Source organism: Cannabis sativa, chromosome 7 (assembly GCF_029168945.1).
Source record: "Cannabis sativa cultivar Pink pepper isolate KNU-18-1 chromosome 7, ASM2916894v1, whole genome shotgun sequence".
Classification (NCBI taxonomy): domain Eukaryota; kingdom Viridiplantae; phylum Streptophyta; class Magnoliopsida; order Rosales; family Cannabaceae; genus Cannabis; species Cannabis sativa.
In genome coordinates, this window is record NC_083607.1 from 7,884,446 (window position 1) to 7,904,972 (window position 20,527).

The window sequence follows — 20,527 nt, forward strand, 5'->3', positions numbered from 1 at the left end:
ATCTGTGTGAAAGTGATAAATGCAAAATCTTCATTGCAAGACATGTGATATTCAATGAGCACCACTATTCTGGTCTTTTTCCAGCATCATTATCGCAACAGGTACTCACTAAATCAAATTCTTGCTATGGTTCCTTTGGAACATTTTTTACTAGTTCTCACAATACTGCTATTGGTTTTCCTTCTGCTGTTGTCACTGAGACAAATGGTACCTCTTTCCCCACAGTTTCTCCTCCCACTGCACCACCACATATATCCCCTCCTGTCCAAAATATCCTAGAAACATCACCATCTACAAGTCACTCAAAACCATCACCTACTATAGCACCTAAAAATGTACTCCTTTTACCACCTCAAGCCCCACCACCTTTAACCTCTACTGCTCAAAAATCTTTCCCAATAGTTTATCAAGCCAATCCAACGATAAATATACCCATAATTCCCACAACACTATTTGTCTCTAGTAATGCAAAAGGATATTGTAGCTTGAACACATCATATACAACCAGGTCTAAGAGTGGAATTGTCAAGCCAAAGGCCTATCTTGCAACTAAGCACCCATTGCCTGAGTCACTACTTTCTTCAGAGCCTAAGTCTCTCAAAATGGCTTTACAAGATCCCAAATGGCTAGCATCAATGAATCAAAGAAATCCGTGCACTCAAAGCTGCTCGAACTTGGACATTAATGCCATATAAACCAAGAATGCATAATATTGATAACAAATGGGTCCATAGAGTGAAGCTAAATGCAAATGGATCTTTGGATAGATTCATATCCAGACTTGTAGCAAGTGGATACTTACAAACACATGGAATTGAATATGAGGAAACTTTTTCTCCTATTGTGAAACTTGTTACTGTTAGAACAATTCTCTCTCTATTGTCGTTTTGACTAACTGGCCAGTCAAAAAACTCGATGTAAGCAATGATTTGATTAATGGGATGCTCACTGAAACTGTATGTGTGAAGAAACCACCAAGGTTCACAGGTCCAACAAAGCCAACTCATGTGTGCCAATTGAACAAAGCTCTTTATGACCTTAAACAGGCTCCACGAGCTATGACAAAATCAAAGAATGTCTCATTAAATGGGATTTTCGTGCTTCCAAATCTGAAACATCATTATTTGTGTATGGCTCTTGATCCACCCTACTTATTCTACTTGTCTATCTTGACGATATCCTAGTTACATGTCCTGATCAGGCTCTCATAACTCGACTTATACATGACTTGAACAGGTCCTTTTCACTCAAAGATTTGGGTGATGTTCATTATTTTCTGGGTGTTGATATTCACCGTGACTCCACTGGTATGTACTTGTCGCATACCGAGTACATAAATGATTTTTTAGTTAAAATTAAAATGGAAGGTGCCAAATCCTGTTCCAATCCTATAAGTGCTGCCACAAAACTTTTATTACAAGAGGGTGAACCATTTGTCGATCCTACACTCTACAAAAGTACTATTGGTGCTTTGCAATATCTTCAACTAACACGACCAAATATTGCCTTTGTTGTTAACAAGTTAAGCCAGTTTTTAAAATATCCTACAACACTACACTGAGAAGCCTGCATGAGACTCCTCCGATATCTCAAAGGAACCATGTCAGAAGGGCTAATTTTTTGACCTATTACTGATTACACTCTAACCAGTTAGTCTAGTGTTGATTGGGCCTCGTGTGTTGATGACAGACACTCCATGAGTGGCTATGATGTGTTTCTTGGAGGTAATCTTATCTCTTGGTCAACTAAAAAACATGTAGTTGCTCGATCAAGTACTGAAAGCGACTTTAGATCAATGGCAAATACTGCTACAGAACTCAAATGGATCACTTCTCTTCTGTCTGAACAAGTTTCTTTAAACCATTGCCCTATGATTTGGGTTGATAGCCAAAGTGCCATTGCTCTTGCTGCAAATCTAGTGTTCCATGCTCGATCAAAATACATCTAAATTGATCTGCATTTTGTGAGGGATTAGATTATAGCTAAACAACTATCAGTACGATACGTGCCTTTGCTGATGTTCTCACCAAGATCTTGACCACTGATCGGTTTAGCTATCTTAACTCCAAACTTCAAATGGCTGCTACCCTATTTTTTTGTTTGAGGGAGGATATTAGCACCTAAACTATCACTTTGTTTGTTAAGTATATTCTATTAGTTGGTAGTTAGTTACTGAAGTTACTTAAGTTTGTTTCTTTTCCTTGCTTCTCTATAATGTAATCTTGTTTTGGACTTCTTATAAATAAAGATGCTCTCACTAATTGTGAGCTAGCTTTTGGTTCAACATTTTTCTTTGTCTTTCTCTCAAATTGTGCTATGTACTACTATTGTTCTTTACACCGAGAACCTGAAGCCAATTTCATCCCACACCACCTGACAAGGCAAAAATTTGTGGGAATCGAAACCCAAAACCTCACCTGCATGAACCCCACAACCATTCGCTCCAAGCCCTGTCCGACAAAAGCAAACCCCTCCCACCAACAAAGAAGATATTATAGAGTTTCGGAGACGAAAAGAAAACAACTTGCGAGCCCTGTTCTGTCCAAAACAGACCATGCCAAGACAAGGCTAGGTGATAACAATGACCACCCTAGCCGAGATAGAAGGGGATATTGCCTCATGAACCTAGCAACGACACTAGGGTTTACGAGAGAAAGAGAATACCTAGGGTTGAAATGATAGACTTGAATCTTGACTTTTTTTTTTCTTCCAATTAGTTAAAAGGGATTTTTTCAGTTTTAACCAAAAAAAAGTAACAATATTACAAAAAATACTTTCAACTGGCCAAATAAACAAATATACAGCCCAAATAAAAAAAAAATTACACAAATACCATTTACACACACCTTCAACTCAGGATCCATGCTTCGTGGGCAACTATCATGCAACCATCGTGCAACTACGCAGCAACCCAACGCAATCGAAACAAAAATTCAATGAGAAAGAGAACCACCATTAATTTCGGCGACTTCACCTGAGAAGACGACCAGAATCAATCAAAACAGGGGCTGCTTCGAATTCATAAAAAAGGTGTAGAAAAACTACTAAGAAACTAAAATTCAACTGGAAATTCAATTTAATTTGCATAAAACTAATGTCCCGACTTCAATTTTTAGATCCATGAAAGGCAGATCTCAAAAAGTTGAGCTAGAGTTCCCAAAAAATCCAACTCAAGTATAATCCAAAAAAAATTACATCGATACTATAGTAAAATTTTTATCCTTGTGTATTTTTGTTATTTTCTAAATTTTTAATGGTAAATTTATTCATATTAAATCATTAAGAGACATGTAGATAGAGTTATGTACGTGAAAATACTGTTTTGATTTTTAATGTTTCACAACAGTTGCATTACAGTTGCCCAAACATTTTGCTAACAGTTATTTCGTCTGATTGAAACCTTCGTCTGATGCAACCTTCAGCCAACCACCCAGCAACCACCTAGAAACTTTCGTCTGATTGAAACCTTCGTTTGATGCAACCTTCGGCCAACCACCTAGCAACCATCCTGCAACCATCGTCTGATTCGTCTGATGCAACTACCGTGCAACTACCGTGCAACCACGCAGCAACCACCCTGCAACCATCGTCTAATTGTGTAAGTGATGATAGTGTAAGTGATATTTTAGTAATTAAAATTACATCAAATGTATAAATGTTGTCTTTACCTTATGGAGGTATTTTTGTAAATAAAATAGTTAAAATGTATATTATTATAATTTTATGTATAATCTAATGGAATTGATTTTGTGCTCTCCTTGCTTACTGCAATGTTAAAGAATACTAGGTTAAACGAATATTAAGAATTATATAATGCTCCAATCAATCTTTCATTTTTGTTTTGAGCAATGACATTAAAATGCAGTTGGAAGTTGGAACAGCAATGCCCTATTCAGTACTCTATGATTATTAATTAATTAATTAAATGCCCATTTTTTCCCCTGGATAATATGATGCTTGCCACTTTGAGTACGCAAAAGGTAAAGCCAAGAACCAAGTATTGTTTTTCTGGCTTGGGCTCCAATCCAAGTACAATTCATACTCACCTTAAGAATAAGATTTGTAAGGTTGAATGTCAGTAACATGTGATGTCCTCCCATTTCATTTACCATATCCTGCAATATGATTTCTGACCTTACATAAATATTGAGTTTAATTAAGGATGAATTTGGTTGGTTTGTAGCCCCAGTCATTAATAAACATTCAACACAACACAAGTATTTTCAAACCAGCACACAGAGAGAAAAAAAGAGGATTAAGTACTACAATAATTTCATTTTCCTAAGTGGAATCCAAGTGCTTCTTCCATATAAGGGATAATATGTAACAAAATCTAATGCTACCATTTTGACAAAGTTAATTGCCATATCACAAGTTAATAATAACACAACAAAACCAGAAGTACCCCAAAAAGAAAAGAGAGAAAAAAAAGAGACTGATTTACAACACAAAAGCATACAATAGATCTTCTTCTTCTTGTTCTTCATCATTATCAAACACATTCATCTCTACTGCCTACCATCTTTGATGGTGTTATCTACAAATACTTTGACTTTCTTGTACTCGAAATCCACAGGCTGTGACTTCATAGCCAACTCTTCTGGCACCACAGGACGTTTCTTACCAAACATGGTCCATAAATACAATACTGTGAAGGTTGCTAATGCTCCAAAAGCAGCCCCCAAAGTCATGGATGCAAGTACTTTGGTTGTGCAATCTTTTCTCTTCTCAACTTTCATAGGTCTAGAATTCTCAGCTATGGCCTTGGGATCCAATGGCTCAGAATGCATCCATTGAGGAACATGTCTTTGTTCAAATCTCCAAGAATAGACATTACACGATTGAGATGAGTTCTTATTATCAGAGCTGAAACCCACCAAAGCTTCCTCATTTCTCCACATTCTTGATAAGTCAATTGGGTACCAGAATAAAGGGTCAGATGGTTTAGAATCACCATGTTGACTCAATCTAACTTCTAATCTTTTAGAACCAGCTTCATAGTCAATCCAAGCATAAGACTTGTTCCCATTATGTAGGGTCAAATCAACGGTTGAAGTATTTCTTACTTTGGTTGACACAAAACTACCCACATCAATTCCAGCATGAATTTTCACCAAATCATCATTCTTAGCATCCTTCAAGGTACTAAACTTGACAACAACAATCTTAGATTTACCCTTTTCAACAAATCCTATTGGAAGCCCAAATGAGCTATTATAGAAAGTTTTCACACTAAAACTAGTTGGGAGCATAACAAAGGCCAAACCATTCCCAGTTCCAGGGGAAAGTGCAAAAGAGAAGTTAGTCGAAAAGGACACCAATTTCTGAGGCTTACCTTCTTCAACAAGCTTGATGGGTTTCTTGTAAATGACTCGGCCAGCACTTGAACTCACTCTATCAGTGAGTTGAACAGCAACATCATCTCCATGAATGACCTTTGCATCACCATACAGAGAGATTTTGGAGTAAAATTTCGGATCTTTACCAAACTGTGGGAAAGAAAATGAAGAATTTGAGTCAAAAGCTGAAGCTTTAAAGAAGAGAACGAGGAGTGAGAAAGTGGTAAAATGCCAAGAAATGGATAATGAAGCCATGGCTAGAAATGGGGCTGGAGATAAATCTGAGATCTTTGGTGAACTGGGGTTGTTTCTAAAACTTGTGAAGGAGCCCCATTTGCATCTAAAGGTGAAATTTTTCTAGGGTTTGAGTTGAGACCAAGAGAGATAGCATTGGAAGAAAGTAAAGAATATTTGGGGGTTGGCTTGGGAGGTTGTGAAAATTTAATACGTCTACTCGGTTCTGCAAAACTCTCTATTCACTTTCTCCCAGTGGCTTCTGAGTAGGAATATAATAAAGCTTTTTTTGCTATTATGCCCTTTACTTTATCATATTATAATCTTTACCCCCATACCTTAATAGATTCATCAACACTCTCTTAGTTACCAAACGTTTTCGTTGTCTTTTACCTACCCTTCACAAATTTAAATAATATGTAACTTCACTTACTCCATTCATATCCATATATAGTATTTAAGCAATTAAATGAAAGAATGTCAAGTAAATGAAAAGTAAAATGCTCTGTTTTTCTTTTAATGTATAAATATGTAAGTAAAAGACAACATAAAAGTGTATATACATTTCCAACCTCAACCACTTCTACTATTTACAAGCTTAACAAATTTTGTTTAGCACAAATTTAAAATACTTTAATAACTTACAACCGTTGACATTTTACATAAATAACATATTTGCATGGTAACATTGGTAAGAGTTCATTTTGAGAATATATTGATTAGATCACCCATAAGGTTAAGTTCTCAAGTGTTATTTATCAATGAATAATACCTTAGCTCCAATTTGTTGGTTTTGTTTTTCATTTATAATGATTATAAACACACATGAAACTAGAAATGAAGTATGGACAACATTTGTAAGAGAATAATTAATAATGAATAAAGAAGAAGAAAAACATGGGTATGGTCACACACACACTAAACTTAGGTATGGAGACCAATGTCTTTGTGCCTCTTATTATTTGCACTTTGTCGAGGAATTAATGGTATTATCATGTGAAGCATGAAAAAGCCTCTGAAAAAGGAGAAATTTAATACATTATATATTAGAGCTTTTTGCATAGAGTTGAAGAGTAGAAAGAGGAAAGTCTTGGTAATGCAATTTAATAAAGTATTTTTGTATTGAGGGGAGAAATCATAAATAAGCAAAATTCAAGTTGGTTTTCATAAAAAAAAAAAAAAGAAAAGAAAAGTATTTATTAATGAAGAGTTACAGTTGTCCATCATTCAAAAGTTCCCAAACCAAAAAAAGGCCTTAAAAATCAAGAGCAATGGTATAGTGTGTAGAGTAACCAATAGTGCATACACCCTAATCACTTTTTGGTTCAATAAGGAGTAAGGACAGCTGTCCAAACAAGTAAAGATTGTGATGAAGTTATTTTAAGTCTTTTTTTTATGTGTGATTCCCACTATGTTGTGTAGTGTACTTCCACTTTTCACTTTATTTTTTCTTTTGAGGAATTATTTTGTTAGAGAAATAGGGTTATTATATTATGTGATGTTATGTATGTGGAGTTGGGTTTGGGTTTGGGGATGAAGATGATAGAGATAACTGAGAAAACAAAAAAGGATCTTGTTTGGGGGACCATTGTACATCTAAGCTTGTAGTTGAAATAACAACTGTTTGACATGAACCAAACAGAGAGTGTTGTGCATCTTGTCTACTATATAATAAAACTAACCTTTTCAATTTTTCATACCTCTCAAAAAAAAAATCCTATTGTATAATATAGGAAAATTTTCATGTAATGAATGACTCAACAAAATTGACTCCAAGTTACCACTTCCACTAGGTAGGTGAAAAATGCATAATGCCAAGCAACTGATCTTATTAGATGAGAAATGCTGAAAGGTATATTCATTTTATCCAATATTTTTGTAAAGTGTAATATTATTATTAGTACAATTCAATATCAAATTTTACTTATTTTAATTTAATAAAAATTATTAAAAATACTAATTATAGAATATCATCTTATAGTGGTGCTAAGTATTTTGGTGTTTTATAACAATGCTCTTATTAGATACACACAATCCTCTTATATTTAAAAAAAAAAAAAGGTTATTTACGGAGAAACCCCTTTATATTTTGATTTCTTAAACTTAATCTCATTATTTTTTTAGTGGTAAAACCTCTTATATGTTTTTTTTTTTTACAAATTTGAGGTACTAGCTGGATATCACTCTTAAATACTAATTGGATTATCACTGTATTAGCTTCGATGTTTTACTTTCACATATACACAGTAGTTATTCAATTGGTATTTAACGGTTGTATTTAACCGACGCCTCAAATTTGTAAGAAAAAAAATCAAAAGAATTTTGTCACCAAAAAATAAAATAAGGAGTTATGTGTATAAAATTAAAATATAAGAAATTTTTTTCACTAATTACTCTTTAAAAATTAATTTGTTTTAAGGTGAGACTTACATTAATGTGTGAATGTTTTGAGTATATAAAAGGAAATTGTGTCTAGCATTAATGTTTAAAATAACGTCGTCCAATTTTTTTTAAAAAAAAAACATTACAAGTTTTTAATTAATGAGTGTAATATTTATGTATGTAATTTGTTCATTATTTATTACCTAACGCCATTCTCATCTATTTCAAGACTAATTGGTTAACACCAAACTTTAAAGTTGACAAGTATATAAGTTAAGTTAATGAACAACAATTAAAATGTTACCACCAAACTTGAAGCCCTAGTGTCAAAAATGCTTCAGCTTGGACTATAATTCTTGGTTTACCATAAAAGAGTTGTAGTAAAATGTTGTATGGTATGATTATAATATTTAACCAGTAGAATATAATCTTGACCCACACTGGACACTACAAAATTTATATATAATTTATCCACATCAGTTTTTATTATTAATTATTATTTTTTAAATTTTGTACCGTTCTTTAAATATTATGTTGCTTTTGCTCTGATTATAACCCTTATCATCATTTACCATAATTATACAATTTTTATGAATGAACAACAAAGTTTTCTTAGTATGTCTCATATTGTATTTCCAATTAAGAGTAGAGGGTTGGATCATAAATTTACCTCTAAGTTTCAAAACCTAGTACTAAAAAATATAAGACTTGGTTGGGACAATACTTTTTACTATACGATATATTACGTGGTTTAGTAATAAAGATATTTTTACCGATAACTTTCTTTACTCATATTAAAGATTCGAAATTCGAATTATACCTTTTGGAAAAATTATGCTTGACTTTTTATGAGACTCTTATAGTGATTAGAAGTGATATATTTTTTTTTTTAATTTTATCCTCACCTATTTTTTATTTTTGGCCCCACCTTAGCTCCACCATTGACAACCATACTTGATGCACAATACCAACAACAAATATTTGAGTATAAGATTTTCTAATCTAGATACAATAGACTCGTGTAAACATGCATGCAAGTTTACTCTCAAGTAAAATATTTTGAGATGACCGAGTCATGTGTCATAAGCATGATTTTGATTTTAATCACCTAATAATTTAGCAATTAAACTTTATCTTCTTTTAATTTAGTGGGAAACTTATTATATTGTTGTTTGTGGGTGGTGGAGATTTCTTTTTCCACCAAAAAAAAAATATGGACTCGAATTCCTAAGAGAAATAAATTTAAACATTTATATTTTTTTGTTTTAAAAAAAAAAGAAATACAAGAAGAAGGAAACCTCTGTATGTGTTCAATACACAAATGACATTTTGGATTGAGATTGAATGCCCTCATATGCATGTGTATGCCTTGAGTAAAGAGCAATAAACATGTGCTGCTGATTCTGAACATTGAAAGAGCATTTAATACAAAGCAAGAGTTGGTATTATTTAATGCATTCAACACTTTGAAAATCTAATATAGGAGGAGGCCACACCCTGCTCTTTCATTCAATGACCTTTACCTATAAATACTGATCACCATTAATTCTTCTTCCTTAAAAAAATAAAATAAACAAATAAAAAAAAACATTGTTATTCGGCACCAGTGGTGCCTAGCACCCTTAAAATGTATTGTCTTGCGATTGCCTAACGATACTCCCTAAATGTTATTATATTAAACTATATGAGACCCGATACTTAGTTAGACCAATAGCAATATTGACACGTAGGAGGGTGTTGTGCCTTTTAACATTTCTCATAAAAAAAATAAACTATACTCAAATCTCAATAGCAAATAGACAGCATAGCATAGCATAATCTCGAGAAATGCTAAAAGGCACCAGTGGTGCCAAGCACCATTTTACGTGTCAATATCGCTATTGGTCTAATTAAGTATAAGATCCCATATAATTTAATATAATAGCTTTTAAGGAGTATCGCTAGCCAATCGCAAGACGACACGTCTTAAGGGTGCTAGACACTGGTGCCCAATAGCAATGTTCCATAACCTCACATAACATGTATTTTAATTTACTCAATCCCACACACACTAGTGTTACTTACTATACTAAACACTACTTATAAGTCTAACTATTTCTTACATATATTTTAATTTTATATAAAGGTCGAGTACTATTTGAAAGTGTAATTTCACTTTTAGTATAATTAAGTATCGAGTTTTACATAATTTAATTTAATAATTATTATGAAAAACTGCTAACCATTTACAAGACATTGTGTTAGGCACCAATTGTGCCTAATAACAATAATCAATAACTCCCTTCATTTTCTGCTTATAGTTATGTAAACTTTATCTTTGTTCTCTAAATTGAAGAGAATGCCTAGGTTAGCTCAAGAGTTATTAGTTAACATAACTTTATAACTGTATTTTAGTAATAGTTTACTCATATAATCTTATGTTAGGAATCATTTGCTTAAAAAAGAATATTACTATTCTATGTTACCACAAATTTATGCTAAGTATCAATGGGTGAAATCCATAATATCACACACTAATTTAGCATTTTAGTGAAAAAAAAAAAGAAACAACAAACAATAGAAGAAAAGAAAGAGCATTAACTCCATAAAAGGTATATGATTGGTGATATGCAAAGCTAAAATCTAGGATGTGGGAAGAAGAATGGGCCCCTCTTTTGAAAGGTTACCTATTGGTACTTTATTTACCTGCCTATAATGGATTTGCATATGGACCCCCAAAGGCATTAAATTTGTGAGCTAGTGGTGTTGATAATGGGGGAAATCAAAGAAGAAAAATAAAGAGAATGGCAAACAAAAGATGAGAAAAGAGTTAGTTTCTGTTTATTGTTGGCCTTTTGTTTCTTATCAAGATTCCATACTTATCTGTTCTCCAATATTATCATTTAAATTTTATTACATAAGACAAAATTCAAATGCTGGCTGACCACAAGCTTCTAAGATTTTAACAACAGATGTTCAAAAGTGGGACTATGGTATTTTTAGCCCTTTTCTTTGTTTTTTCTGTTTTTGCATTACAAAGATACTATAACTGTACAATTTTATTTCTTCTTCTTTTCTAAATTGAAGAATAAGAAGAAACAAGCAATTCCTCTTTGTATATAATGCTAGCAACTGTAATTAAAATAATAATTGACCCATCCATTGAATTGAAGGGTTATTTTATCATTATTACAATTCTTTCCATGTGCTCACATTTATAAAGAAATCCATAGCTCATGGCATAGAAGTTTACCTGCTCAGTAATCTAAAAGAAAGAAATGCTACTATATATATGTATGTATATTATAGCTCATACACACATGTATACACACTGATTTATTATTATTAATTCTCTAGCTTTGAGTATAATTTAAAAAAAGGGAATCAAGAATATCCATGGCCCATACAGAGAGTGCCATCATGTGAAACAAGGAATAAAAAATTATTTTACTCTTCTAATTTTTTTCCTTTCATTTATTGTTCAAGATGACATTTTTATGATACAAAGCTTTATTGAAATTGCTGGCACATTAAATTGGTGTGCCTTAAAAGCTTCTTCAAGGAGATCATATTAGGACCACCATAAGGTGAGAGTGAGAGAGACAGGCATTGCTAACCATTTATTTATTTTTTTAAAATGAAGCAAGAAAAAGGAAGAAAAAATTGAATGGGCTTAGACACCTGTGTTTGTTTGTGTCCTAGAGAACCATATGGGTCACTGGGTAAACTCTCTAAAAAGAATAACATGAAATAAATAACTAAGTTATAAACTATTGAAGTTATCAAAGACTTTGGTCGGCTATGCTTAAAAAGATTACAAAGATTCTTTCTGCAATTGACCTCATTAGTCAAAGAGCAAGCAACCCTTGTGGCTTGCCTTATGTGGTGCACGCTTGTTTGGTGGTTTGATCAAACATCTATTATCTAATTGGTATTTTTTTGCAAATGGGCAATTAAATAATCAGTTAAACTTTATCTCTAGGGTCTATAAACAAGTATGAAAATAACAAAATTTCTCAAAGAGTGAGAGAGAGAAGCAAAGCTCAATCTTTCTTATGACATTGACAGAAAAGATAAATTCATGGTTTCGGAGTTCAATGGTGGTAAAAAACACTACACATGAAAATTTCCAAGAAAAGGGCTAAGCAATGATGAAGCAAATAAATAAACTTAGTAGCTTAAGTGCATAAAGAGTTAAAAGTTTTAAAGTATCCTAATGCTAAAAACCACCATGAGGGTACATGACATTCCTTAGAACTCTTGTGACAACTAATGAAAACTTCATGATGGAGCAATTACTTTCTTCACCCGTGATGATAATAACTTCACAATCACATATCCACAAAACTATAGGTCCCACTTTCTTGACTCACATTCTATTATTATTATACAATGTGAAAATGGGCACTCTACTATTAGTTAGCTGTGCTAATTGTCTCCAATGATCAATATCATTTTCATTGGCTTTATGATCCAAATCCAAAGGGTGATTTTCAAAGAAGGAAAAAATTAGCTCCACAACAACTACTAAAATATTTTCTTTGTGGAAATTATTCCATAATCGTCAAACACACCTTTGATAAAATTCTACTTAAAAGAATGAAAGAACTAAAATCTTTCTCCACTATCTACGATTTTTACAGCTGTTCAGTCACAACCACCATGCACTAATCTAATACATTTATATAAAGTTTCCTTGCTTCTTTCTCACCAGCATGCACTAATACATTTTGGTTTTTTCTTTAATATATATAAATATATATATATATATATATGTGTGTGTGTGTGTGTGTGTGCATGAATTTCCTGTTGCAGCTCTAGCTCAGGAATAGGCTACAAATAGTGATTGTTATTTTTAGTTTTTCCATATAAACTGATAAATGTTAGACACACATAAAATAGAACCTTCTAAGAACAAAAAATGGTTTACAAAGTCTTCTCAGATATGGATAAAAGTTGGATGATAGAAGAAAAAGAAGCCCACAATTAACAGTTACCATAAACATAAAAAGGCCACCAAATTCAAGCAGTTCTTAAGTAGAAAATAGCCTGATAAGAAATGCTTTGATCCAACAAATTTCAGCAAAGAACCTTGATAAAGCTCACCCAGAAAGGAAAAAAAGAACAGTACCCAGCTTCACTTATTTCTACAAGTAGTTTTCTCTTTACCTACTAAACTCAATGATAAAGGATGGCTAAGTATATGTATATATACATAAATCCGCTTTTACACAAAAAAAAAGTTGATGGATCATGCCTTCTTCACTCAAGTGACAAATTTCAGCTACATGTTATCATGTACACCTTTTGTATCCTAAAAAGAAACAAAGTGCCATAAACTTTCTTTCTTAAAGCTACTATGTCTTTGAAAAGTTCCAAAGTGAAGTTCAACACTACAAAAACATGGTCAAAGTAAAACTTGACATGCTCAGAACTGATAGGAGATGAACAATATGACAGAAAATATAATCAAGTAGATGAATTATGTGAAGATTGATATGCAAAGTACACATACTTTGGAAGTTTAATCTTTATTGATGTACTTCATTTTATCACATACTACTATTTGTAAAGTACCACCTTTTCATAGAGGAAAAAAAAAAGCAATTAAATCTTGGGAGCTAAAGAAAGAAAGGGTGGATCATACCAACTAATAATGGTTTTGACAATTAACATTTATCTCGTTACCTCTGCAAAAATTTCATTGACATCTAGGCGGTAAGTTCTCTTTCCCAAACAAGAAATCCCACAATTACCTGAAACAAGACATAATTTTCAAGCTTTATCTCAGTTATCACCTAAAAGCAAAAATCTTTTGGGGATGTTGTCTTTTAAGACATTACAGTCTTTTAAGATCATAAAACAGCCTGCAGCATACAATTCTCGGATTGGCTTCTCGAATGCTATTTATGTCTGCAACAAGAGAAGCAAATCTGAATGGAATAGTAGTGCTAGACAATCTACCTATCTTGAGCATATGCACAAAGGGTAATATTATTAAGCTTAAATATTTCATTAGTTTGCAATAATTTTAAGTACCTTATTAAAACCATCAAATGTTATCTAATTTACAGTTTCATTATTTCAACTGGTGAACTCAATATTTCACAAAATCTAAGTAGTATGTTTTTTCCTACCTTAATATGTAGTTTTGCATCATATACCTATCTTTTTTGCTATTGACCATATCCATCCATCCATCAAATTCTGCAAAATTCCCTTTACTACTTGGACAGTAGAACCTGGAGTATGAAGCTTCAGCAGATCAAAAGAATATTTTGATCGGATTCTGATTGTAGCTCCACATTGGACATTGAAGAGTTAAGAATCTCTTGTTTTTTTCTCTTCCTTGAGCTCTTGTTCATGTTTCCTTATTCCTTTTTTCTAATCTCTTTGCCTTGTCTTTTTGAACATTACATCATAAATCTCACATTGGCCTGTTGATCTGTGTTTTCTGTGCAGGAAAAAACATAGTCAAAGGTAGACAATGTAACCACATGGTCTCTCTTAGCTAGAGAAGATACAATATGCTCAAGGAAAATTAATTATAGAAGAAAGCAACTACTCTTCCTTCAGGTTATAATCTTGCTTAAATAACTAACTAATGTATTTCTATGTAGAAAAAACTATTATGAAAGTATGTAACATAATCATAGTTAAAGTGGTTTTAATTATTATAGTTGTATATATTAGTTAACCTATTAATCTATTTTTTTTCACTTCCAAGTTTGCTTTCATGGAAAAAATCAATAAACATTTGCCTTGAAAAAGATTCTTAAGTAGAGATTGCTCAAGTGTTTTCTTTCTTTAACAAATCTAATGAGGATTGCTAACAAGAACTATAAAAACACATGAATTTCCACTCATAGAGCCAATAAAACCTCTAACTCCTTTACACTCTTTATACACCCCCCGGAAACAGAGGTTTTGGTTACCAAAGATGGAATCATTTTTTAATTTCATCATTCTTGAATTCTCAGTCATTGACATCTTACACTCAAACTTGTATAACGCATATATAAACAGCATATATATCATCAAATCATACAACCATAACAATCAGTAGTAGTAGTGCCATTACTTTGTTCCTAACTTCCTATTCATATTGGATTATGTCGAGTCCTTCCACTAAAATTCTCCTTAATGTACTATCTAATCTATCTACCAATCATTTCGCTCAATTCATTTCTTGATTTAAAGTAATCTGAAGTCAAAATCATAAATGCCATATCCTTATTATTACCAAGTCTACAGATCAAAATCATGGTTAATAATTATGAAAACAAACAGCAAAACAATAAAAAAAAATGTTAAAAGTGACATTGGGAGAGTTCCTAGTAAGCAAACCAGTTTATGAGTTTGTGAATGTCAGCCTCCGTCCCATTGAGGAGAGAGGAGCCAAATTAGCGAGCATCTGTTGTTGGGTGTTTTTTGAGAAGCATCTTCTCAACTTCTTTCCTCCACAGTTCGCTCTCTTTCTCTAGAATTGGAAAGAGGAGTGAAGAACGGCAAGTGAAGTGAAGTGAGAGAGAATGAGAATGCAGCTGGCAACTAGTAGGATTTCATAGCATAATAATTCAGTCATGACGTTATAGATTACACTTGTTTAGTCATGGATTAGTATTACATCAGCAAATCATTTACGAAAATGAACGAAATACAATTGAAAGAGTGAATTTGCAAGGGTTTAGGGATTAGTATTACAAAAATGAACGAAATATAATCAGTTACAAAAATGGATTAGTATTACAATTGAAAGAGTGAATTTGACTAATTATTACATTAGCATATGCCCACTTTTTTGTTATCTCCAAATACCCTCGTCATTTATATCACCTCCCTCTCTCTTTTTGTCTACCATTCCATCTCACCCGAGCACCATTCCACCACCACAAAGAACAATTTTTTTCTTCTCTTCACTCATTTTCGTCACTTGTCTTCACTACACTACAAGTTACAATATTTTCTCTCATTAGACCAAGCATCAATGGGTAATTTTTTTTTTTTTTTTTGTGTAATCTTGTTTGTTGCTGTTATATTTAGTTTAGAATGTTGTTTTTATGCTTGATCTGTGGGTGGTTGCTGTTATTTTATTGTTTTGTGTGTTGAAATGCTTACTGTCTATGAATACTGTATTTCTCCTGGGTTCTGCAATTTTTTTCGTCTAGTCCAATGGGGTCCGATGTGGGCCTGATGGTGGTCAGATACATAACGTAAGTATTAGGACAGGGATGATAGCCTGATTAGGGCTCGGTAGGGCCCGATGGGTGGGTTTGGGACATTTTTTTAACGGGGTCCAATATAGGCCCAATTGGGCCCAAGGGTGGTTTGGGTTGTGGTCCACTATGGGTTTGGGAACATTATTTTTGATGGGGTCCGATATGGGCCCGATTGGGCCTGATGGTGTGTCCAATTGGTGGTCCAATATGGGAATTGCCTACTGACATAAAGAACATGATAGTTGGAGTGCCTGTAGAAAAGCAACCAGTATAGCAACCCAAAAAGTAAAAGGTTAGAAGAATTAAGTCAAACTGAATTGCTTGTAATGGTAAGAGGATTATCATACCACGAAATTGTGGCAAGTGCAGTTCCAAGGAGCACAACAGAATCACTTACACCTACCGAGGTTAAAAATAAATTTTTAATTAAGTCGTACAGTGATGTGTTGTACTATTATACATTGTCATTGAATACATGTTGGACTTTTTTAAACATTAAAATTTGTGGTATTTTATTTTTTTGATAATTATTATAATTTGTGGCATAGCTAAAATGCCTAAAATTATTATGAACTAATAAAAGAGCATAATCATACCAATAAAAGAAACTAGTTACATTGTTATCTTAATAAATACATATTTGTAGATAGATAAATATATATAAGAAAAAAAACATAATTGTTCATGCTAAATTTTGGTAAAACAAATCTACACACAACTGCTGTCTAAATTTCTTCATATTGTCATCGTTTACATTATCAAATGGAAGTTTCAACGTTTTATGCTCGATGTGCTCTATTACATACATCACGCAATTATCGCTGCATGAAACAATAAAAAATAATTAAATAAAAGTATGCAACTTAAATTCAAGTTAATTAAAAATCAACTGTAATTAAGTTACCTTGATTCTGTCTGTCGTACAATCCGCCCGTCGATGACTTCTGAACTAAAATTTCTAACGTGGCTCTCTGAGACGGTCAATTGAGGCATGAGATCATTTTATGATTCTTGAATAGGTCAGACTGTAGCAACAAAGTTGGGAATAACTCTTCCTACAATGTCAAGTGACTCTTCAATTCATTTGGGAAAATCAATCCAAGGCTCGAGTCAAATATGCTCAACATCCAACAATCAATGTCTGCCTCTAAAATCACCCAATGCTTTGCACTGTCGAAAAAGAGGGCCATATATATTCTCTTCTTATTCTTCCAACTCTCCAAGTATTGGGTATTACCCCCCAGCTTGCCACTGACTAATAACTCTTGATGGGAAAATGTGAGGCATGATGACACATCTATTTGGGTACACCTCCGAATAAAAGTGTTGTCGCCTCCTCATCAAATGAAATGTCGCATCTAAATGCTAAAACATGAAAATAAAATATGTCAGAAATTAAATAAAAAAAGTTAGATAAAGTCTTTAAAAACTAAAGACGTAAAAAGTCTTAAAAACTTACATCGTCTCCAAACCATGTCTTCGGAGTATGTAGTTGGAGGAACCAAGCTGAATCGTGTCTACCAGAGTAACATTCCCTCGGGTACTTGTTTTTAATCTGGCCGAGAACCTGTTGGGTTTTATGCCCTAAATAAAATTCATTTCAATATAACCAGATTTACTTATAAATATAGATCAGAAATAACATTTAATGTTGCATGGTTCACATGATTTATTTCATGATTATATGTACATAATGTATGAATTCATCTGAAACCCTTTTCACATACTTGATCCTGTTTATTATGTTGTCAACATATTGGAAAGTAAACATGACTATGTGAATAAAGTTTCCTAGATTTATCAGACACAGGGTTTTACTGATATGATAATCTACAACAGAGTTTACTTGCATTTGGAGAAATGCTATGTTCTTTCCAGAGCATTGGTTAAAGTAAAGCTCAGGTTGGATGCATGGAGTATGCATCGGAAGGGACCGATATTGAACTTTGACTTAGATTTATTAAACTTACCGTAATATCTATTCAAGTCAATATCGCCTAATTGATCTTAAATCAAATGATCTTAATCCTATTATGATTAGGCTAAATCTCGAAAGGCTATTCGTGTTCTTTGATTTGTTAGTTAAGCCTACTTTTGGGTCAGGGTGATACGTACATTTTGGGAACATGGTAGTGCAATTGAGTGGGAGCGCTAACATAAACATGGAATCTATAGCTTCTATCTGGCGAATAGTAAGTAAAGGATGATCTCCTTCGAGCTTGACCAAACGAAAATAAATGGTGGAGATCTCATTTCACATAAGCTGAAATATCATTTATACGGGGTTAAGTGTTTTAAGGATAAAATACATTGTAGGGTGTAACGGTAATCTAATCCCTTTACAGTGTAGATTAGGGCTGAACATTTTGAGCGGGTTTGACCCGAACCCGAGCAACCCACCCGAACCCGAACTGGTGAACCCGCAAAAAAATTTTTTAAAAAAAGTTTCGGGCGGGTTGGGTTCAACCCGGTACCCTTCGGGTGGGTTGGCGGGTTGAGATTTTAGGGGTACCGGGTTTCGGGTTGAACCCGCGAACCCGCGAACCCGCCCGCCAACCCAATTTTTAAATATATTATATATATGTTTTTTTTGTTACTATTTTTATATATATAATATGGACTTTAGATTTTTATGGACTATGGATATTGGATAGGGATGTATTTTGAAATAATTTAGTTTTCACTTTTATCATGATTCATGAACATGAATATGAAGTTTGATTTGAATCTTTGATAAATAGGTTGTTTATTTGTTGGTTGGATTGATTAATGCTTTTTTTCTTCAATAGTAGATACTATGAACAAATTGTTATATTATATATGCTTAATTTAAAAAATTAAAAAAATTAAAAAAATAATTATTTGAATAAAAAATTAATTTTTTTAAAGAGTTGACCGAGTTGACTGAGTTGACCGGGTCAACCCGCCAACCCGCTTAACCCGACCAACCCAAACCCGCCAACCCGTGACCCGCCAACCTGCCAACCCGCCAACCCGTGCCCTATTCGGGTCCGGGTTCGGTTTCAATTTTTTGAACCCGAAACCCGTGAACCCGAAACCCGCCAACCCGAAACCCGGTAAACCCGCCCGATGTTCAGCCCTAGTGTAGATCATTCATATAGAGGATCATTGATAAAATTAGGATTATAACAATTGATAACTAATGATGTGTCTATATGGTGGAACATATAGAGCATTCTATATACTGAGAGTGCAATTCTAAGTTCTATGCGTAGATTCAACGAAGAATTAATAAGTCAGTGAATTTAGGTTATAAATTCTTGATCTGCTTATTGGAAGCTCGGTTATATAGACCCATGGTCCCCCCACTAGTTGAGATAATATTGCTTGTAAGACTCATATAATTGGTTTTGATTAATCAATTATAATTCTCAAATTAGACTATGTCTATTTGTGAATTTTTCACTAAGTAAGAGCGAAATTGTAAAGAAAGAGTTTTAGGGGCATATTTGTTAATTATGATACTTTGTATGGTTCAATTAATAAATGTGATAAATGACAATATTATTTAATAATTATTTATAGTTATTAAATAATTAGAATTGGCATTTAAATGGTTGAATTTGAAAATTGGCGTTTTTGAGAAAATAGAAGTAAAATTTGTGAAAACTGCAAAATTCAAGTAAGGCCCATTACACTACATGGCCGGCCACTTGGGATGGTTTTTCAAACTGATATTTTCATTATTTTAATGCCAAATAATTCAAACCTAACCCTAGTGGAATGCTATAAATAGATAGTGAAGGCTTCAGGAAATTTACACTAAATTTTCTACTTTTTCCTTCAGAGAAAAACCTGAGCCTTCTCTCTCTATACCTAGCCGTCACCTTCTTCTCTTTCTTCCCTCTTCAATTTCGAAATTACTTAGTGTTAGAGTAGTGCCCACACACAGCAAGTGATACCTCAATCATAGTGAGGAAGATCGTGAAGAAAGACTTTCAACAAGAAGGAGTTTCAACACTAAAGAATCAGAGAAACAGATCCAAGTTCAGATATTGATAATGCTCTGCTACAGAAAGGAATCAAGGGCTAGATATCTGAACGGAAGGAGTCATATTATTTCGCTGCACCCAATGTAAGGTTTACTAAACTTTATATGTGTTTATTTAATCGTTTTAGAAAGTTCATATTTAGGGTGTGAATCAACATACTTGTGAGTAGATCTAAGTGTTGGGTTTTATGCCCTAAATAAAACTCATTTCAATATAATCAGATTTACTTATTAATATAGATCAGAAATAACATTTAATGTTGCATGGTTCACATGATTTATTTCATGATTATATGTACATAATGTATAAATTCATCTGAAACCCTTTTCACATACTTGATCCTGTTTATTGTGCCGTCAAC

General features: G+C 33.2%; 1 protein-coding gene and 2 long non-coding RNA genes across 5 annotated transcripts; all 3 read right to left on the bottom strand.

Moving 5' to 3' along the window:
* Window positions 1-4,271: 4,271 nt before the first annotated feature.
* Window positions 4,272-6,015, bottom strand: LOC115697474 (L-type lectin-domain containing receptor kinase VIII.2). The gene has a single exon (XM_030624496.2). It carries the CDS (start codon window positions 5,592-5,594, stop codon window positions 4,509-4,511), a length of 1,086 nt encoding a protein of 361 aa, XP_030480356.1. The 5' UTR covers window positions 5,595-6,015; the 3' UTR covers window positions 4,272-4,508.
* A 3,211-nt stretch (window positions 6,016-9,226) lies between these two features.
* LOC133029109 (uncharacterized) lies at window positions 9,227-11,155 on the bottom strand. The gene is made up of 2 exons (XR_009683319.1): window positions 10,641-11,155; window positions 9,227-9,358 (listed from the first exon to the last, which is right to left on the bottom strand). It is a non-coding gene; the product is annotated as an uncharacterized LOC133029109 (long non-coding RNA).
* Window positions 11,156-12,777: 1,622 nt separating this feature from the next.
* LOC115696916 (uncharacterized) lies at window positions 12,778-15,892 on the bottom strand. 3 transcript variants are annotated; one of them, XR_004007811.2, is made up of 3 exons: window positions 15,282-15,876; window positions 13,623-14,388; window positions 12,778-13,248 (listed from the first exon to the last, which is right to left on the bottom strand). It is a non-coding gene; the product is annotated as an uncharacterized LOC115696916 (long non-coding RNA). The 3 variants fall into 3 exon arrangements; XR_009683318.1 differs by having other exon boundaries at window positions 12,778-13,690; window positions 14,072-14,388; window positions 15,282-15,863; XR_004007810.2 differs by having other exon boundaries at window positions 12,778-14,388; window positions 15,282-15,892.
* Between the last annotated feature and the right edge of the window lie 4,635 nt (window positions 15,893-20,527).